Raw genomic sequence first — 21,914 nt, 5'->3', positions numbered from 1 at the left:
TTTAACCCCAGGGAAGCAGGTTGGTAGCTTCAGGCTAGCGGTGATGGCCAGCCTAAAGCCTGAGTCTCACGATTCGCTGGGGCCTGTTTCCACAAAGCCCTGGAGTCCGGCAGCAAGGAACAAAGGCCACCCCTGGTCCTTGGCACCCCTCCAGAGCAGCCTGCTCCAGGTGGGGAAAAGCAGAGATTCAGGCAGTGCTAGCGGCTGAGTATTGGAGCCAAGTACACCCAGAAAAGGAGAGAGGAAGGAGGGGAAGAAATCTAGTGTGTCTAAGATGAGGGACTGCGTGCCCAGAGCTGTGACAAGCAGCAGATGTCTGCAACTGGTTCAACAGATGTCACACCTTTTGCAAACCTTGGCTCACCGGCACAGCCCCTCTTCTCACACACAAGGCTGGAGCACAGGAAGATGTGGGGCGAGCCCCTGCACACACCCCATGGGTGCAACGAGACCGGCTAATCCCACCACTAGTTATAGCCTGAGCAGCTCTACAGCAGTGTTCACAATCACGGAGCAAACACAAAGGGGTTAGGGTTTATGTCCTGGTGGGTCCCAGATTAAGGGAAAGCAAAGCAAGCACTCCAGGAAGCAACAGCAGAAGCAGACTGCATGTGAGCTTCTCCCGTCAGTGGTCAGGGAGCTGTTAAGGGGTCCAAAGTGTTGGTGCTGAGCCAAGGGCACAGACTTGCAGAGACAAGGCAAGGAGCAGAAGCAAAATGAATAGTTACCTCGATGGTAAAACAAAGAAATAGCTTGAGAACAGCTATGGGCAGGCGAAAACAGATGAAACCTTTGGTTCTGGCAGTCCACACTTTGTCAGGCCCCTCAACATGTACCCAGGTGCAGCTCTGAGGATGGAAAAAGCAAGCTGGGGGTGAGCTGCGTCAGGAGATCAGCTGGCACAGAGGAGACATCAACAAGCTGGTCCAGTAACTCCAATTTTGACTCTTGCCCTTTACGAAAAACACAGTTATGGAAGGGGAAGACTGTACTTACACAAGCTCCTTAAATGGCAAGATGAAGGCAGAAAAATCTTACTGGTCTTTACTGGCTCAGCTCTGAGACTCCTTGCCCCAGACAAAGCGCTAGGTGCTGGCAGTGCTTTCACTGAGCTCACTCTGCTTCCCAGCTTGAGATCACTCCAAAGGAACGGAGAGCAGCAGCCACATGCCCATTTAGGAAGCGGGGACAAAGTGGAATGCGTTGTGACATCTGCCTCAAGACAGTATAGATCTTGTCAACCCAGTCTATAGAAGGCTAGATAAAAATATTGGCGACTGTGGGCCTTCAGCAACTAAACTGCTTCTCGAAGTGACAGGAGAAGCCTAATAATAAGGAGATTCCAAGAAAGCGCCCAACAGTGCGCTGTGAGGTAGCCCTTAGGCCACGACAAAGTACAGAAACTAAACTTCCCCCTCCCCTAAGGCTCTGAGGATGGCATAGCTGGGTTGGTTGCAGCCTTGCCCCTCGCCAGCCCCAGAACTGACTCCTGGAAGTAGATGATGATGCACGACCAGAGGACTTAGAGCGCTGCAGGGGCAGGTATTCACACCTCCACAGCCACGGCAGCAACAGCTCCTGCAAGAGGCATGCCTTTGAGATTTGGTACAGCCAGTAAACAACTTGGTGGGGCTGGGAGCCCAAAGATAATAACCACCCTAAAGAGGATGGGGGAAATGGCTCACAGTCTGTGGGATCTTGGGGACTGCTTGAGGCTACTGTGAAGCTAGCATGCAAGACCTTACAAGGACATTATAGTGAGACAAGGTAGTGAGACAAGAAAAAACATGCTGATTCAATAAATATAAGCTTTTATTGCAATAGAAAAAAGTAAAACTCATGTTAAAATAGACTCTTGCTTTTGGACTGCTCAGAAAAGCCTAAGCCTCACTTTTACCTGCCAGTGCCCACGAGGGTCCTGACCCCTAAGCGATGAGCAACACGACTCTGTGCTAAGAGCTGCACGGCTCCTCCCTCCCCCGTGACAGTGAAGGACTACAGCAGCAGACTGAGCCATGCCCTGCCACGCAGGTATGGGCTCTCTGTGAGGTTATCAGTACAATATGCCTTATCCCTTTGTGCAACTAGGCTCCTGATTGAAGCAGGCAGCTTTAGGGAATCTGTGGATAAGAGGGAAGAGGGAAAGAAAAAGACAAAAATATTAGCAGCAGATAACGGCAGCTGTTCCGAGACAGCTAGGAAGGCAGCAATACACCTGCTGGAGAGACCGCAGTGTCCAACTGCCTCTGGCCTGCTGGTTGCCTGAGTACCACCGAACATGCTCTGGCTCGGCTCCCTTCTTCCTTCAGTCACATTTCGTACTATCCTGAAGGAAACTAGCAGACACCACCAAGTTAAAACCCTGTAGCTTATGCAGTGTTACAAGGAACACCCTCCACCGCCTCCTTTCACGGCCAGCCCAGTGCCAGTGAGTGACTGTACAAAGTCTGGACCATCATGTGCTCACCTCCTCCTCACCAGAAAGGGCCAGGGGCAAGAGTATGTTAGAAGGCAGAGGCCACAGGACAGCAAGGTCAGATGGGAGGGGAGACATTTGTGCACCACTGCCAGCACAGCAGCACTTCTGACTCCAAGTCCCGCCTGCCTACAGCGGGCAGGCTCACTCCAGGCCCTCATACACAGCCCTCCGTAGCTCGATAGAGAACATCTCCTCCCAGGGCCCCCGGATCCACTCCACAGCTCTACCAGGAGCTCAGGGCACTCTGTGCGGATGTGCCACGTGCTCTCCACCTTCAGCACCTGGAAAGGAGGAAAGAGACAGAGGTGGGTGAGCAGGGCCCAGACTCAAAGGCACTGATCAGCCCCAAGCTGCCACTCCCCAGTGCCACAGCCAGCTCTTCCCATTTTTTTCTGTTTCTGATATCCTCCTCTCCCTCTGCTGCCAGCCGTGAAAGCGTCCCTGCATGACCTTTGCACAGCAGCAATTCTCTGTGCTCCCCTGCCTCCGTGGTGCAAGGCCCTGGGTTAGGATGGGAGATGACGGCCCCAACATGCTCTTGGCAGGAACAGGATCTGAGCACAACCCAGCCCCCAACATCTCGTGTGCCCCACGACCTCCTTTTGGTTACCTCATCATAAAGCATCAGCTTGATGTCGCAAGGACACAGGCGATAGGTTATGACATTGCTGATACTGCTGATCGGCTGCTTCTCCTTCAAGTGGATATTGCTCCTGGAAGGCATTTCTGCCTCACGAGCTGCATCCAAAGGAGGCTGCACCTGCCACTGGTGATTCTCCTCCAGCAGAAACAACATGCTTCGGGTGCTCAGCAGGGTCACAGGGAAAGCAGATGCCCCTAAAAGGATACAAGGGAATATGAGAGGCTTTGCTCGGAGCCTGAGTCACCATAGAAACAAGCTTTTGCTTTCCATTCCTTCCCTGGGGAAACCCTTTTCAGCAAAGTAACTGGGTGAACAGCTTAACACAGCTTCTGGACTAAAGGCAGAGAGCAGGGTAGTAAATAGATGTACCTGGGCTTGATCAAGCTCATTCCTGGAGCATGCATATGAAAGACCATCACCCAGCCAGCTTTTTCTAGGCAATACCCTCATGTGAGGCAGGAAAAGGAACTCAAGTCCTTTGACCTCATAAACACCACCACTATTCCTTAGTTAAGTCAGCAGCTCCAGCTAAAAGGCCACCCTTTTTGGCCTTGATTTGCCTGGCTGCAGATCTGATGGATGGAACACAGCATAAATGAAGTTTAAGATGTGTTCCATCTCGGTGGTAAGTACAGCAGAAAGCAGAAGAGTTTTGATAAACTAGAGGGAGCATAAATATCATCCAGCTGACTTCAGTGGATGCAATTAAAATGCACTAGAATTTGAGAATAAGTCAGAAGTAGGGAACCACTAGCTGAGGTCACAGGGATCACAAGCTGCTACAGCAACATGTTGTTTTTCTTGTCACATCTCACTCTTGGGAATTAGCAGGAATATCAGAGATGGCATGTTTAATTAGTCCTGTCTACTTGGCAGCGAGGCCTCAGCTGGAACTGTGTCCGGTTCTGGGTACTGTACTCTAAAAAGGAGAAAAACGTACTTTAAGTTCTCCCTCCCACCCTCAGATACCACATTTGGACCTCAGCAAAACCTGGCACAGAACTTAGAGGACTCCAGCAGGCTCTTCTTGTCCTGCTGTCTAGGGGTTCAGACACCTGCTTCTGTTCTCCTAAAACATGGACCCTTTCAGCTCCCACACACTAACCAGCTGTGTGTGTGACCCCTCAAGCTTGTGGCAATAATACAGCCCTTGGATCACTTCCAGCTTCTCAGAAGTCGTTCTGAGTTTTCACCAAACCTGGTGTTCAAGACCAAATGCTCCCTACAGTTTGGATTTCCACGTAGAAAAGGACTGTGAGACTTTCTTGTATGTCTCAATGCTAAAAAAGCCCTTACCCATGCCCCTGCCCCATCTCGCTGATGGAGCCATGGCCCAGCCACATTCCCACACACTCTACACTGTGAACACAAGCATGTAAGCAGAGAGCACAGCGTGTGGGATATCTGCCACGGAGATCTCCTGTACCTTGGATCAGGTAGGCCAGCAGGTAGAAGAAACAAGTGCCATCTGCAGCTGCAGAACCTGTGGTCTTGGAGTCCAGCAGAGGCCTGGAGGAGATACAACAGAGGGCCACTCAAGGAAGCGTGCTGTTCCCAGTCTAGGCGTGCTGTGAGCTAGTTACTTTTTGCTGTCCACTTGAGGAATGGAGGGACCCATCTCTTACAGTTTTTTCCAAAATACTTCTCTCTCCTGCTATTTTCTCTGTCCACCACCTTGCTAATTCGGAACCAAATGTTCCCCACAAAGGGGGAGGCAGCCCTGTGGCTCCCCCTTTTCCACCTTCCGTTGTGTTCTGCTCAGGTTCCTCCATGAGAGCTGGAGTTTGCACCCCCTGTGCCGCAGGCACCTGAGCCAGCTGCCATTAACCTAACCCACAGGCCTGGCTGCCACTCAAGCGGTGCCTCCTGCTGCCCTGTTCTGAGCACTGCACTTCCCTGCTACGGCTGGACAAGCACCCTTTTCTATCCAAACCCCCACCTCATATGCTGCTCTTACCATAGCCAATGTTGTGGATTCATTTCCACAGTGGGGATTTCCTTCACCTTATTGCCGTGCTTGGCAGGCAGCTCTTGTATGAGATCTAAAGAGGGGCAGAAGGTAGATGACTTATTGCAAGCCCACAGGCAGTACATAACAGCTCAGGATAGTTCTCCAAGTCTATAAGAGAGATATTGGAAGATATGATGCCAGCGGGGTTCTCCCCCAACTATTTTCTGAGCTGGCATGAAATGAATTTGCCATACACACCCAGCTACAGATCTCCTGGTAGCTCTCCTACAGAAAAATCCTCCAAATGCTCACCCTCCCCTCTGCTACAGCTCTACTCTTACATGTCAGGGTCTGCAGAAACTGGTCACAGCAGCTTTGGTTCCGGATCAGCAGGTTGTAGGAGGCTTTGGGGTTCTCAAACTCCATTCGAAGGCTCTGGTGGCAGAGTCCCACTTCCAGATGGGAAACATCGGACAGGTAGTGAGAGTCATTCTTCTTCAGCCACTCTGCAGGTTGTCCCCTAATCGCAGAGCACAGCCCTCAGCTGCAGCAGGCTGCCCCATCTCCTCTCCCGCTTTGGATTGCGGCAGGGGGGTTTTAACCAGCAGAGCCTTTGCACGTCACCACACCTCCAGGGTAAGGCTAGCAAAGGCTGGTACTACCCAGTGCTCACAGCCTTGCTGCAGGGTCTCATTGCCACCCCTCTCCTCACCTGATAACCCCAGTGACTTCCAGCACATAGATCCTGAGGTCAGAGGCAACCAGGATCGAGAGGAACTCTCCTTGCCGGCCGAACTTCACCACGGCCACCTAGCGCACAGAGAAGGCAAGTCACAGCGCTGGCCTGCTCCTCGCCTGCCCACCCGCGGACAAGACTGACCCAGGCACACTGCAGCTCCCTTCAGACTCCAGCCTCCAGACGCCACCCCAGAGCAGAACTTGCAGGGTGGCGAGGACAGCCAAGGAGCAGGGCTGTAGGAGCGGCGCTGCAGGAGCTCACCTTGAGGAAGCACTGGAACTCCTCGTCATTCTCCTCAAAAACCTCCATGTCCAGGTAGAGCTTCAGGCGGTGATCCACGGAACGGAAGTCCCTTGTGTTCAGGGCGCCGTTTGCAGCTGAGGAGAGCAAAGGGTGGGATCAGCACTCTTCCCACTGATCAGAAGCTGCCCAAAGCATACGGACTGGCACTAGGGCGGCAGCATCACCCCCTCCTGCCTCCATCGCACACACACCTGCCTCCATCAAGCCTCTCCTCAATACAAGGGGCCAGAACTAGCGCTTCCCAGGCCACAAGTCTCAATACTGAAACACGAGGGGATCCCAACACTGACGTTTGCCCTTTCAGATGTACAAGGCTTTTCATACTAATACCCAAGCAAAAGCAGTCTCTGCCACACCAGAAATCCAAGGCCTTTCATATAAAGCGTGCACGGACCTCCTGTTAACTGCTATCTTGCAGGATAGGCCTCACACAGCCAGCACGCAGTCTCTTCTTTTGGACAAGCTTTGTCATCTGAGCTCACAAAACCCACTGGGAAGAACACAAGTGTCTGTAAAACCACTAACCATGGCCTCCTATAAACATGCTAGCCTCACACCACACTTAGGCCAGAACCTACAATCAGAAACTGACTACTGTTCTCCAAAGCTGATGCTCCAGCTGGCAGCTTACTAGTGCCACAGGAACCCAAGTGCACTGGTAACTGAGCGGTGCAGCTCCCGCAGCAAGATCCAATTACTCAAAGTCTGAGCAATACTCGGGATTAGGAGCTGACTCGGTTTTCCCTACCTTCAGGCATGAGAGTTGAACAGAGAGGGGCATGAAGCACCCTGCTCACAAGAACCAGTCACTGCTGCTCATGTTTGATGATCTCCTTCCACGTGAAGCAGGAGGCAGTGCAGCCTGCAAGCGCCAGCAATAGCACTCAACACCCCTAAACCCCACACAGCTCTGACATACTCACGGGGACTGAGGTTCCACGTTTCCTCTGACTCGGAGTTCAGAGAGAGCTGGGAAGGAGTGGGCCCGTGAGAAACGCTGTAATGATAGCTCCCCATCATGCTGCCCCCGCTGGTGTCCGTGCGGCTGAGGGACAAGTGCTGGCTCTTTGTTCCCAGCTCCTTATTCCCACAGACCCCGTCCAAACTGCGGGAACTGGAATGGAGAGCGCCGTCGTGCTCGCCACTCAGCTCCGGGGTCCTGGTGCTGTTGCTGGTATCCACCTCCGAGCTGTCCTCCCCACCGATGTAGAACTTCCCACTCTCACTGGCCCGAGCAGGTGCTTCCTCTGGGCCCTCCTGCTGGCTGCCTCCTTCCAGGAGGGAGTTTGACAGGTCCTCGCTTGTGCCATCACGGCTAGGCGGCAGGGGCGTGCAGGAGCATACCTCTGAAGGCAGGATGACCACATGGTCACTGGAACAACAGGGACAGGCGATGGGCTCACCAGCTGCTGCAGCATCTGTGGCAGATTTCATAAGGGATACAGAAAAAAACAGAATAGCTGTCACGCAACAAGATTTCACTTTCCCCTTAACGTCTGCAAACCACAAGCAATCCCTTTCAGAGCAGATGCTAGGTAGGTATAGCGTGACCTGAGAGGCTCGTTGAGCAGCTCTATTCAGAACCATATCCGACACACCTCCCCTTGGCAAATCAATGAGAAATTCTAGATCAGTGTCAACATCCACCCAAAACAGCCATGTTCGGAACTAGGGTGACCAGGACGTACTGTAGCTGCAACTGAAACTACATCAGTTCTTTGACTCATCTCTTTCTTCCACTTCACGTCCACAAATGCTCACATTGCCTTTGAAGCCCCAACTCACACTCAGTTAATCCAACCATTCTTAGTCACCTCCATCCCAAACTGGTTTATCCTCAGCCAGCCAACCTACAAGCCCACTGCGTCTGTTCTCCAGCTGTCCTTATCCCTCCTGACCCCAGTTCCTGAAGTTCACTTCACCCACACCACACACTGAGCTGGATCCTGGAACTCCCAGTAGCTCAGGGGGAAGAAGAAAGTGTCTCAGGATGAAGGAAAGTGCTGCAGCCAGGACCGCACCTCTGCCCTCATTGCAGAGTTCTCCAGTCCCAGGATACTTCCACATACCAGAAGCATCTTCCGAGCTAACACTCCCCTGACACTTCAAATAAAACCTGAGCTTTGAAAAACTCAGCCACCAGAAGATGCTTATTCAGCACTAGCAATGCCTCAGCCAAAATACCACATCTAATTTCAGACACCCAAAGAAAAATGTGGACAAGTGGGGAAGAGTACAGAGGAGACCAGCAAGAATAACTGGATTGTATGAGATATGAGTGACAAGCAAATTATCTAGGGAGTTGAGCTTATTTAGTCTAGTGGACAGAACACAGGACTAGCTGTGGGGGGAGAACAACAGCCCTCCAGTACAAAAAAGAAATAAATCACTCCCCGTAAGGGAAGCAAGAGAGAGCTCAAGATTGTAGCTAGGAAGACTTAGGTTGGGGTTGTTTTTCTGATACCTAACAGCCAAAGTTTTATCTGAAATACTGGAGCAGATTCCCCAAAAGCTTCCATTAGCAAAGGCGTTTTAGAACAAATCAGTCTCTGTGCCAGAACTGGCCACGGATTCAATAGGATGAGACATGACATGACCTTTAAGCCCTCTTCCAGACTTCTGCAGACCAATTGGCAGTTTCCAGCACCCCTAACGTTCTCCTAGGCTCAAAGCAGCCCACAACAGGGGTGGCACTTGCTTAACAGTAAAACAGTGACTTATTCCTGCTGGTGAAGAAGGCAGGCTCTTCTCTAGCCCAGTCCAAGTGGGCCGACAGAGTAGACTCCACACAGGTTGTAATTGCAGTACAACCAAAGCATCACCTTCTCCTGTACGTTCTATGCTTTGCAGCACAGCTGCCATTCTCGTAGTCTGCTCGGGCACTAGGGAGTATCCTTTCTCCAGGGACTACAACCTACCTTGATTTGAGGCAACTAGGGTCTCTAGGCTTTCGGTGTCTCCAGCTCGTGCAGGATATGGACCTTGCTCCCAGGGAGCCAGGGACTGCAAAAACTCGTGCTTGCATTTCAGGCACTGGAGCCTCATGGATCCTTTCTCCTGGTCCTGGTTTTGCCGATTCTCTTCCACGGCTGGGGACAACACTTCAAGCACACACTAGAAGTCGCAAGACAGGGAAAGAGTGTTAGCAGGCATATACAACTGTCCTTCCTTGTTGTGGACACGCAACATAACTTGACTACTAGAATTCAGCGTGCCTTTTCCCAATGGGAGAAAACTGCAAGGTTTATGCACCCTTTATGCTCCAGGAGATCTACTGCTCATGGCCATGCTCATAAGGCCCCCCACAGGTCATTTGTGGGGAAAGAAACCCTGAGCTTACAAGCAAGACAAGGGCTACCTAGATAGTTACAGGACAGTAGATGTGCACGTGCTCTAAGAACGGAGGCTCTGTGCTGGCTGGCAGAATCCAGCATCTTCCAAGAAAATTGTCCCCATGCTTCCTCCCAGCCCCTCCAACCTGCAGACACTGCTCCGGGCAGTCATCCAGCACCACGTATTTGCGCTTCTGCCGGTCCTTGCGAATGTAGCTAAAGTGCAACGTGAGGACAGGGAAAACTCGCTCCAGGTCCTGCAGGAGACAGAAAACACCCCTTCCAGAAAGATGGCGCAGCATCCAGACTATGTTTGTTTGCAAGTGTTGGAAACATGGACATACAAGTACTTAACTTAGTGAGCCTGTTCTCCCAGGAAAGCCCTGATAGCATTTGGTAAAATGCACAAAAAAAAAAAGTTCATGTGCTAGGTACAACAGTAAATTACAAGGCCCAGAATGAATGAAGCATCTCAAATCAAGCCACAAACATTCAAGAGGTACAAAGGTAGGAAGAAAAAGTTTGAGCTTTTGGGGAACAGTATTAGAGAAGCCTGTGATCAAGTTCATGCACATATTTAATATTCTTAAAACCCTACTGTGAGAAAGAGAGGTTACTACACTCCCTTTCTAAAAGGCCACAAAAGCAAAATAGGGCTGCGAGCAATAAAACACACATCTAGCATGGATAGAGAGCTGCCCACTGAGCTGCCAGTAGCTTTCCAAATGTCACATTAGACTCAGTGCTGTGCTGTCCAAGAAAAAGTGCAATCCACAAATAGCTCTGCAAGGACAGGACGATATCCCAGTAAGGAATGGACAGGAAAGAGTTCTCCTTCATTTGATTCAGGCTCCCCTTGAGAAGTCTCTTATTCCTGTCACTGGGACAAGTCTTTTAACCCCAGCTTTAGAAGAGAATTGGTGCTGACTTCTGCTGCATTATCACAGATACTCTAAGCAATACTGATGCTGTTAAATACTTATGCATAGGGTGGAATAGATGATCAATCAGGTTTTGCAGGCATTAGGAAAACACCTGCAGGGTCCTCTAACAGAAGTAAAAATCCAAAATGTTGACCCATACAGGGAATAAGAAGCCAAAGGCATGAGACATGACTCACCATCCTCTTCCAATTCATCTCAGAGGTCTCTATCTTCTGCAGACATTTCAGCTCCAGCTTGTGGAGGACTCTGGCAGCCTTCAGTTCCACCTCAATCACATGCCTAGCTGTGACCCGCAGGAAGATCCAGTCTAACTCTGGGTCCCCTTCACCTTCTATTTGGCTCACCAGCACTGGCTGGCAAAGGTCCACTGCCAAACAAGACACAGCACAAGTCAATACACACAGCAGGCTTTCAGGCCTGCTTGAACAAAACCTTTACAAGTCCCACATTGCTGGGCAGTATGATAAAGCTTCAAGAATACCACATTCAACCCACCTAGTCTACCACCACCCAAGCCCTCACACAAGGCGGTGAAGACCCATTTACCTTCTGGCTTCTCATCTTCTTCTTCCCCCAGCATTAGCTCATCTGCCTCCTCTTTTCCTCTCAGCTCTCCTCCCACATGCTCATCCACTTCAAGGTCTTCCTCCTTCTGAGTATCATCCACAGCAGGAGAGAATTCTTTTGGGGATACTTGGGGTTTTACTTGCTCTGGTTCAAAGTTCTCACTCTGCAAGTCTGTTGCTGCAGGTCTGCCTGAGATCTCATCCGCAGAGCGGCTCCGGCAGATGACAGGTAGTTGGTCATGCTCCTCCAGTCTCTTGTACTGCAGCCAGTCAACACCAAAGCGATCTCTGAAGCTGTCCATGCGTTCCATCTCCTTCTGATGCTGTAAAACCAGGCCTGCAGAGAGAAAACTTGGGAAGTGTGAAAATAATCACCATGCCAGACCACTCCTCTGACAGGAGGCAGTTCAGCTGCCTCCTCTGAACTGCAGGCAGTTCAGCTGCTGCGTTAGTGAGAAAGAAGACAAGCCTCACCAGCAGAGAGAGGTAAAGTCTGGGACTCATGTTCCGTGTCACTGGGCTCTGAAATGCTCGCTCTGCGCACTTTGACTTTTCCCTGGAACAAACAGGATAAGAACAGTTGGGAGGCAACAGAACAACCAACACAGCATCTGATCACAGCCTCCTCTGACAAGCCAAAGGATTCATGGCTGTTGGAGTGCAGAAGCACACCATGAAACATTTGTTACAGTATATCAAGACTGACTTTAAACTGAGCCCCTTCCTAACACAGAGCAGTGTAGAGACTCAGTACAAAACCACATCCCCCAGCACGGGGCTTTCACGCTGCTGCAGCCCCTTCACCCAACATGCCAGCAACATGGTTAAGAAGCTGTCTCAGTCCCAGACCTTGCACTTCTTCCGAGGGAGCCTGACAGCCACATTCTCTGCTGGGGACTGGCTGTCACTGAAGTCTGCAGCACAGGAACTGTCCAGAGCACTGCGGTCCAGCGCGGTCCTCTCTGAGGTAGATGTGTGGATGGACTGTGACACACTTTGCACAAGTTTTGGGAGGTGCTGAATCCAAAAGAAGAGAAAGCTGTCTACTGAGTGTGAAGGGGAGACAAAGTAACCAGGCCACAATTCAGGCTAACAATTTCCCTGCCCCTCACCCCAAACTTCCACCATCTCAGTAGGAGCAGTGACAACAGATCCTACCCGGTTGATTAGACTGTTTATCATGGCTGCTCCAATTTAACTCACCCTCTGTGTCCCTTAAAAACAGCAGATGGGATGTTGAAAAACATTTGTTTTGACACTTGAATTACATTTTAGCAAGTGCCAGATAGTACCTGAAAGGGAAACCGGCAAGGCTCCAAGTTCGACAAGGGTACTTAGGACAGAATAAGTTACACCGACCAGTCCCAGCAATTACTAGGAATCTGCACGGACTGAGCCAAAACGAACTGCTCCACAGGGAAGAGGCAGCCAATACAGATTTTATGGGACACATGAGGATGCAAAAACCTGTCAGACTTCCCAGTCCCAAAGGCAGTAGGATCAGTTTACAGCGATTGTACTTACCATTAGGTCCGAGGAAGAGAGCGGTTCTCCATCCAAGAGGAACTGTAATTAGAGACCCATTTGCAGTCAGATTCCACTTGACTGGCACATATTCAGGACAACACCTACTGACTCTATTTCCCTTCAGGTCATCGTAGGGTTGGCACAAAATTGCAAAGACTTCCAGAAACAGCGCTGTTCCTGCCTATCCATCAGGCCTTTACCTGTAGCTACCTAAGAGCATATAAGGCCAGAAGGGACTACTGTGGTTTTCCTGTTTACAGACCTTTTAACTCCCAGAAATGCATCCAAGAAGGTTTGCAGAAGAGATCTGATAGATTCTTCTGCAAGAACTCAAACTGTTTTGGCAGCTACTCACTTCTTCCTCAAAGTTGGTACCCTACTTCTAATTTGAGTCTACCTAGCTTCCAGTAACTGGAGCTCAGTGAAAGCTTGTTCCAATTTGCAGTTTGATGACAACGAGTCTAGCAATTTGCTGCTAACATAAATGGCAAACCAGCTCTGGAACACCTCTGACCCCTTAGCAAGACAATTTACTTTGCTAAATTGCCAGAACACTGTCTTTGCTGGCTTCATTATTTAAAATCAGATTACCAAGAATTGACTTAAGCACCAGAGCACAAAGGAAACAGTGATGACACCTAACTGAGAGCAGAGGAATGTGGGGAAAGAAAGGAGGTGGTCATTGTTGTCAACAGAGCATGTAATTAGGCAAGGTAGGTTGAGACAGTGAGTTTCTTTTTGCAAAGTCCAGCTACGTAGTTACTGTCTGGCAGAATGGAGGAATGTTTGGGGAACTTCAGTGAGCAAAACTGATGAAGTAGACAAGGAAGAAATATTAAGATCTGAGGTCTTGCAAATCTGAGATCAATATTCAACTGTGCCTGCCTTGGCCACCACACCTTACAAAAATTTAAGGTTATTAAAATTGCCCTACCTAAAAAACCAACCAACCAAACAAACAAACAAAAAAACCCCACACACCACAGAACCACTGAAATTGGTCTTCAGGTTTACAAGATTCTTTCCACTCATTTGCCCATGAACACCAGAATACCCTACACCTTCAGCAAGCATTGGCAGAAGGCGTGTGGCTGATACTCACATTGGAGGAAGCTGCTCTGGGAGACAAATGTACAAGGGTTGCAGACCGGTGGTTTTGATGGAACCATAATGGGTTTCCCTCTAGGTGCAGCTGGGTGGAGGAAATAGAGAAATAGTTATGAGAAAGAAACACTCTATACCTTGATTTAATCTCCCTGGAGGCTCCAGGATTTCTCTCTGCCTCAGGAAATATCTTAGTAGTGGAATGCTGATCAACCCAGAAGAGGACTAAATTTTCACAACGCTTCCTGAAATTAATTTCATTCTGCATTGCTGAACAAAAGTATTTTCTGCTCAAGCCCCTAAATCATCAGGAGCCTCTTCAATACTGACTCTGAGAAGTCTTGGGAGAACAATCCTTTGTAGGCTATTTTCCTTCACAGACACTACAGTGACTGTAGTTATCCTCCTTCAGACTTCTCCAAATTCTACAAATCCACAAAAGCATTAGGAGAGGATCCTTACTGAACTTGATGGTGTTAAAATTGGAAAGGGGGAAAAAAAGGATGTGGGAATAAGCATACAGAAAAATGAGCAGGTGTCAGAGAAAACAAAGACTAAAATGCACGTGTCTTTCCAAGGTTTCCCCATCAGCTTTCCTCGTTAAAATTAAATGCTCAGGAGTTGAATTTATCTTCCAAAACTCTCATCTTACCACACAGTCTCTACTTTGCACCCTTCCAGACCACAACATCTCCAATCTACCAACTCACCAGCTTTCATGCTTACTTTTTTTAAACAGTGCAGAGTGGACAATGGTGCCAACTGGGCATGTTCCAGCAGCAGGTTATAGGCCACATCCAGGTGCTGCAGATTCACCAGCTGTTCAACCCCTGCAAACAAAGCAAGAAGCCATCAGCTTAATAGAAGATACAACTTAGGAAGCTTCCCCCTGCCCCTCTCCCCCAACATTGAACCCTTGTAAAAATAGCTGTGCCCAAGATTTCAAGTTCTGCTCCTCCTTGAAGAAGAGATAAATACGTCAGACTCAAGTGTTCCTCCACTGCAGGCTCACCATTAATGCTGTCAAGTTCATTGTTGCGCAAGATCAGAGTCACCAGCTTGGATCGGCTGAAGATGCCGAGGTTTGGCACTTTGGACAGGAAGTTATAAGCCAGATTGAGGTACTCAAGTTCTGTAAGGGTCTGTTTAGAGAGAAAAGCAGCACTGGATCAATTGAGACCTTCGGTCAAAGCCTGATCCTGAACTCAAGACAGAGCACTAGTCCCTGCCATTCTCTCCATCCCACCAAGGCCACTTAAAAATTGATTTTCTTAAGACTACTTCTGCATCAAGACTTCAAAGTTCACATTTGGAGTGGTATGTCTAGAGGTGCTCAGCACAATCTAAGTGCTTTACAAAATTTGCTAGGAGCAGCTTTTCCCTTCCCCAACATTTTAATGGAGCATAGATAGGGACTGGACTCCCTGCCTCAGGCAAAGAGCTGAACTTGCTACCAAAAGAAGCCCTTTCCTACTTTCGGAAAGACAATGGTGAATGACATATCGTGAGCCTTACCAACTCTGTGAAAAGCTGTTTCACAGCTTCTCTTAAAAGAAACATATCCAGCCCAGCAGAGTCTAGATTTCAGTGCCTTTCCCCAGAGACCCACATGTCACTGTGATGGATTACCATCTCTCTAAATTAACTGACAGGAGATTTCTAAGAGCAAGAAAAAAACGCTAGTGGCTGCCTAGATAAACCAAACAACAAATCTCAACAGCCCTACGCCTGGCTACCTAATTCTCACCTGCTGCACAGACTACAACAAAGCGTCAGCCACGCTGAATTGCAGCCAAGTGATACGCACAGCGATGCACACAGCAAAGGTGCCTGTCTCAGAGCGATGAGGTACACTGCCTTCCCTGCCCCGCCGGGACAGGGGCTGCACGTACAGGGAAACGGTTTCAAGGCTGCAAGCACTGGCTCTAAACCACACGCCTGCCGGACCATGTCTCCAATCTCCTGCGTTATACTTCGCTTAGCAGGCTCACACTGACCTAGCAGGTCAATGGTTGCAGCACTTCAGTGGTGTCCTCTCCCTGCAAGGAAACTGGTGCTCAGCCCCAGATACTCACCGTTAAATAGTGCTCACAATCCTGGACCTTGTTATGACTCAAATCCAAGACTCTCAGAGCATTTAGTAATTGCTGAAGGATGAAAAGACACAAGATCAGATCCTACAAATGTCTTCACTGCAGCATGGAAACCCTGTCCTGCTGGGAGAGGCCAGCAGAATTAACATTGCTCACTCCCTCCCACCCAGACCCAGCAGCATCAGTCAAGCAGTGGCCAATTTCTGGCCGTGATCATCTGCTCACTTCCACCCAGTCACGCAGGAAGGATGCCCCACTCACCAGTGAATCATCCAAGGCAGTGATCGAGTTGTAGCTGAAGTTGACAGTATGCAACTCCAACCAGGGGAGAGCACAGCTCAGATCTCCACCACACGCTGAAATGATTTCCTAGGAAGAAGCGAGGAGCCGTTCCCTGGTTTGTACTGGCTGTTACCGTAACAGCAGATGAACAAAGGAGAACAGCTAGTCTAGAACAAGGATGGCATACTGTGCCTCACAGACCCTGGAATGGATCAGTGACTTAGAAGTCATTGCCAAGTATTTGGAGGCGGTGGAAATTCCATGACTAGATATGCAGAAAGAAGAGGAGATGCTCTTGCTTCCTACACGCAAGTGGCAGTAGTTAACCTAATGGTTACAAGTTGGAGACTCTCAAAACTAAGCACAGAGACTCATCCGCACAGAGACTCATCCTAATGAAAACTTTTCCAGACCTTCATCAGAGCACCCAGCAACAAGACACACGTGCTCTGGTCAAACAACTCATGCTCTGGCAGGCAGAAGAATCTCTCAAGGCACTCTGTGTCAGCAGCCATTGTTCCCCAGCAGGCAGCTGCTTCCATGCCAGACAGAAGCCCAGAGCCCCACTGCTAACACAACCCACACTATTAGTTCTTCATGGTTGGAGCTTTATGTCTCAGATCTGCTGGGCACAAATGCTAGTTAAGACACTGGGACACAGCATTTCTCCCTTACAATCAGCTCTGATTTACGATTGCTAAGGTGCAACCAAATAAACCTTGATCAGCTGCAGGACTTTGAATGGAGAAATGGGTAAACACAGAGAACAGTGAGACTTAGCAGATATGAATATTGGCTGGAGCCAGAAATCCTCAAGCAGCTAAAGAGGAGACTACTGAGCACATAATTAACCAGGGAATACTTCAACTTTATTTCAGTCAGGGGTAGGATCCCAGAATGGGGAAGGGAGAAAAAGCCATACAGAATGCAGACTGAGAAGGCGGTTCACATGGCCTGTCTCAGTCGTACGACCCTTCAGGTAGGGAAGATACGGGAGGCATTCTCCTGCGTAGCTCCCCACGGGCTGCAGAGACACTCACCTCCAGCGTACTGATACATTTGCAACAGGTTAAAGACTCCAGCTGAGAATAGACAAATCGCAGACCCGGAGGCAGTGTGGAGGGACAGACCTCAACTGCAGCAGTGATGAGAAAGTAAGGACAACATACATCAAAACATCACAGCGCAAGAGCGGCTGCCATCCCAGACCCATTTTTGTAAGAGATCTCCCACTTCCCTGCTGGAGCCTCCCTCCCCAGCACTCTAGCCATCGTTCATACCCAGCTTTACCCCAAGCAGGTGTTGCAGGAGTTTAAACTACGCCTTGTAGGAAGGCCACAAAAGCCTACCCAGTTTTTAGGAGCAGAGGCATTCTGCAACCGCAAAAATAAGTAAAGAACAGCCAAACGGCAAGGCTCGGAGCCCATTCAGCCTCCTGTACTTACTTCCAAATGCCGGAGGGACTTGAAAGGGAAGATCTTCACAGTAGATTGCAAAACACAGTTTGGAACATGAATGAGCTAGAAAAATCAGAAAAGAAGGCTCTTATTAATCTCAGTTTGTGAAGCAACAGCACTGCCCTGACGCGCCAACTGCAGTACCACGAACAGGCTCCTTCTCCAGCTCAGGTGTTAACTAACAGCCTGATATTTAACATTACCTAATGCTCTCCGTGCTGGCATCTGCACTCTCACAGTCCCACAGTTCAAGAAAGGTCAAACAGAAAAGCATGCTAGCTAGCACAAGACTGCCAGACCATTTATCTCCATTTCTTCTCCTTTGCTCATGTGGCATCACCACTGTCAGAGTCACAGGGAGATCTGACAGCCGGGTTCCTCATCAGCCACCACTAACTAAATAAAGACAAATCTAGCCGCTGGAGCTATGTTTATCAAGCAGCTGAGCTGAACTAGCACACTGGTGGGAGGTGTGCACGTGTGTTTCACTAGAACAAGCCAAATAAGGCAAATCACAAGCAGATACAATGGAAAATAGAGCTGGTCTCCAAGACACAGTTATCATTAGGCTGAGGTAGCTGCAAACCTCCTCTTTGCATTTTGCAGGGCAGCCACAGGCTCTTTCACCACAGGGTACGTAAGACTGTGTTCATACACCACAGAGCTTATTAAACCCAGCTCCTTATGCCTTCTGTGGACACTGCATAAGCAGGATTTCAGACAAAGCGAGTAACGAAGTAGGTAACGCTCCCACTGCAGAGTACAACCGGAGAGACCATCTCTGCCAGCTACATTCGCGCAGAAGTGACTCATCAGGTGCAGAACAGACGTCCCAAGGCCTCCTCACCGCTTCCACAGCTCCAGCCACGGCAGTGATGAATCACTGCCCCGCTTCTGCCAGCACTAATGCAGCATGTTGAGCAGGGCCATTTGCAGGGGAAGCTTGTTCTGGGAAGCTCTGATGGTCAGTTTTAACAACGTTTATGTCAGACGCCAGCCTTGCTCTGTGTCTTGACAACTTAATTGTCTCCTTCTCTCCTCTCTTTCCACTGGCTTAAGAACCTGAGCAGGCTGCTACAAATTACTAGTTTCCCCAAGCAAATCGGTTCCTGCACCGCAACGCGCAGCTTCCCCTCTGCTCTGGGCCTGTTACAGAAATAGCCCGTTATGTGGTTAACACGAGCACTCACCACAACAGTCTCCTGACTGCAACATCCTTCCCCTCCTTGTCCTGTCAGAGGGCCTGTATTTCTGCACAGCTCTGGGCCCCCACTCTGATCTCCAGCCTCCGGGTATTGCTGTAAAACTCTCCCAACAACACTCAGATAGTTGTCTCTAGCGGGAAACTCTTTTAAAGACACTGCAGGCTGTAGTACCAGACTTGAAGGCCCAGCCACAACACCTCCTGAGCACCACTGTGGGACACGGGGGCAGGTAATTCCCCTTCTCCTTTCAGGTCCATTTCACCTCTAGTGAATACCTCTAGTCTCTACTCTTCTCGCGGTGCCTCGGTGCCAAGTATAATCGCGTGCAGCCTCATGACACGCGCCACCTTTCAGAAAGCTCTCTGAAGGACCCCTCGCTCCACGCTTCTATTTCTATCACAGCCTCCCTAAAACGAGCAAGGACACCTTACGAGCAACCTACCATGCTGTGAAACAGCTCAGCCAGGACCTCTGCCCGGGCAAGAGCACGTAAAACCCAGAAACACGAAGCGTCAGTTAGCGGGAGGATAGGACGGCTAAGCCGTTCCGCTCAAATACCCCCGCCGGGAGCCTCGCGGGGATCAGTCATCGCTCGGGGAGCGCTCAGCCGCCTGACGCTGAGCTGCTCAAGCGTTTCAGGAGACACCCGGTGCCTCTTCCCAGCACCGCCTCGCCAAGGTCAGGCCGCCGCTAACCCCTGCTGCTCCCCCCGAGCCCAGGCGAGGCAGCCGGGCGTCGGGGCGCCGGGGGCGGCCGTCCCCGTCCGCACGGACCTTGAGGGAGCGGGTCTTCTGCAGGACGTCGAAGAGGAACTGCGCCTGGAGCACGGCGGCCGTCTCGGCGGGGTGCGAGGGCAGGGCCACGAAGCCGCGGTTCTGGTCGCGGGGGCCCAGGAGCTGCTCGAAGAGCCGCGTGAGGTGCTGCAGGGTGCCGGCGAGCAGCGTCAGCGTGCTGGAGCCGTCCAGGACCAGGTCCCCTGCGGGCGACAACGGGACGGGGACGGGGACGGGGACGGGGACGGGGACGGGGACGGGAAGAGAGCGGGGGGGGGGGGGGGGGGGGGGGAAGCCGGGCCGTGAGCGCCGCCGCCTGCCCAGGGGGTGCCCGCAGCCCAGCGGCAGCCGCTCACCCACCGGCGTCGCGCAGCAGCCGCGCCAGGCCGCGCACCGCCGCCTCCGCCATCAGCACCGCGGGGGGGAGCGGGGGGGGCAGGCCGCGGCCCGCTGCCGGTACAGCGCCGCGACGGCCCCGCCGCGCTTCCGCGTTACCACCGAGACGCGCCCTTCCGCCGCGCCTAGAGCGCCGCCGCTTACATCCGGTTGCCATGGAGCCCGCCCCGGCGTCCCCCTCCCGCCCGCCGCCCCGCCGCCGGCAGCGGAGGGAGGGAGGGAGGGAGGGGAGGGGGGGGCACCGCCGCCCGCAGCCGCCACCGGCCGGGGGGGGGGGGGCGGCCGCGCCGCCGCAGCCCTACCTGCGGGCGGGGGCGGCACAAAGGGGGCGGCGGGCAGCAGCGCCGCCTGCCCGGTACCGGCACGGCACGGCGCGGCGCGGGCGGAGCGCGGCTCTCCTCCTCCTCCTCCTCCGGCGGTGCGAGGTAGGGGCCCCGCGGGGCCGTCCGTCCGTCCGTCCGTGCGTGTCCGTGTGTCCGCGTGTCCGCCCTGCGGCACCCGTTACCGTTACCCCTCCGGTAAGGCAGCGGGGCGCGGGGCTGGGTGTGCCGGCTTGCCCCGGCTGCCCCCCAGGCTGGGTCCCTCAAACCCCGCTCTGTGCGGGGCGTCGGTGTGTCCAGGCGGCCAGACCCGCGGGTTCAGTCACGCCCGGAAAGTTTCCGCGCCCGCTGCCCCGCGCGCCGCCGTCTCGCCCCGCAGCGCGGTCCCGTTCGGCTTTCGTGGGCCCGTCCCGGCAGCTCCCCTCCTGCCACCCCCCGGGCGCTGCGCCCCGCGCAGCCCTGCTCCCTTCGGAGCTCCCTGTCCGTGCCCGCCAGCCCTCCCGCGTCCCGCCGCCGGCTTTACTCCCCTCCCAGCGTCGGCTCCCCGGCTAAAGGATTCCCCGCCTGGCTGCCGGCAGATTAGGGAAGAGCTGGGGTGTTCCTCCGCTCACCCGCGTTTGTGGGGTGGCCGGCTGTAGCTCTCCCGCCCGGACTCGACCTGCCAAGGGGCACCGTGGGCTGCTCGCCTCGCCCCTGCCCCTCGGAGCCGCGCTAGGTCAGCAGGATGGCAAAGCTCCATCAGCGCGCTGCTGTGAAGTGGCCTTTGGGGACCGGGGGGAGCCCTGCTGGAGGCTGTCAGCAACATGTGGCCCTCGGGAGATCCCTTCGCTGCCGGCGTCGCGGGACGTGCCTGCCCGGTTTCCTCCAGCCTTCGTTTAGCCTAGGTGGTGGGTGTGAGACACGGAGATTCGGGTGAGCGCTGTTGTGTTTACTGGTGCCGAAGGCTGCGTTCGGAGGGGAGAGCCCCTGCAGGAATTGGCGCAAGCGAGGGTAATGCACTTGTGGAGAGAGAAGGAAGGTGTGAGTGCGCACGAGTCAGCAGTCTGTGGATTTTTCTGGCCTCCCTTCGAATCTGGCCTGCTGGCGTTATGCTTCTGTTGCTGAAAATTACTTCTAGCGGGAATGCTGAATCACGTACTCCTGACACGCGTGAGATAGAGTAGGATGAAGGTATCATTCATTCAGTTTTCTTTCGGCGTATTGTTTTTTATCCCCCTTTTGTCTTGTGTTCTTCTCATGACAGCCCAGGCAGCGATCCCAGCAGGCTGGGTGGTTCAGCGTGATGCTTATTAGCAGAATTCTCCCTGATGTTCTTTTTAAATTTCTCTTTTAAATTTTAACCCATTTCTGAGTCTCTTTGTGTGGGTCTGCCTGAAAAAAAAATATCTTCGTTTGCGTTTTACACCCTTGAGATCTTTCCAGACTGCTGGCACGTCCCCTCCCCATCTTAGTCATCCCATCTTGCGCTAGACAAATTTAGCTCCTAACCTTTCCTCATAAATCAATCCCCCTGGCCTACTGGCAATTTTTGTTGCTCTTCCCTGAACTCCTTCTGTTGCAGGTAATAGAAAATGCCGGGCTGGATCCGAGGCAATGTCTCTCCAGCCTTTCTATGACAGGTTGCACCAGGCGCTGCAGAGTAAGGGGCAAGTGGCCTCTAGTGGCCAGCCACCAAGGAACGCACCGAAGCGGCGCTACGAACCGCAGCGCTCGGCTTTTGGCATCCCTCAAAATCCCCTCAGTGCTGGCAGTGATTTGTAGCGTTACCAATTGTTAAACCGATTTCCTGACAGCGCGGCG

The 21,914-nt window shown here is 51.9% G+C and overlaps 2 protein-coding genes across 2 annotated transcripts in view; one reads left to right on the top strand and one right to left on the bottom strand.

Moving 5' to 3' along the window:
* Positions 1-2,486: 2,486 nt before the first annotated feature.
* On the bottom strand, positions 2,487-19,914 carry STK11IP (serine/threonine kinase 11 interacting protein). Its single transcript, XM_035568680.2, is given in 26 exon segments — positions 2,487-2,700; positions 2,703-2,760; positions 3,090-3,316; positions 4,549-4,631; positions 5,080-5,164; positions 5,415-5,593; positions 5,786-5,883; positions 6,074-6,189; positions 7,039-7,533; positions 9,034-9,229; positions 9,594-9,704; positions 10,568-10,758; positions 10,938-11,294; positions 11,432-11,513; positions 11,807-11,974; positions 12,482-12,523; positions 13,587-13,676; positions 14,315-14,418; positions 14,601-14,730; positions 15,664-15,735; positions 15,943-16,050; positions 17,004-17,071; positions 17,074-17,098; positions 17,409-17,483; positions 19,399-19,601; positions 19,759-19,914. Coding segments are annotated over 26 exon segments (3,492 nt in total). The 5' UTR covers positions 19,808-19,914; the 3' UTR covers positions 2,487-2,620.
* The window catches only part of SLC4A3 (solute carrier family 4 member 3), a 34,857-nt gene continuing 32,390 nt past the window's right edge, over positions 19,448-21,914 (top strand). The window contains exon 1 of the mRNA XM_035568692.2: positions 19,448-19,596. The gene's annotated coding sequence lies outside the window, so the exon portion shown is untranslated. The remainder of the gene's footprint in view (positions 19,597-21,914) is intronic.

The sequence above is a fragment of the Cygnus atratus genome, chromosome 6 (assembly GCF_013377495.2).
Source record: "Cygnus atratus isolate AKBS03 ecotype Queensland, Australia chromosome 6, CAtr_DNAZoo_HiC_assembly, whole genome shotgun sequence".
Classification (NCBI taxonomy): domain Eukaryota; kingdom Metazoa; phylum Chordata; class Aves; order Anseriformes; family Anatidae; genus Cygnus; species Cygnus atratus.
This window is presented reverse-complemented; position numbering and strand designations above follow the sequence as displayed.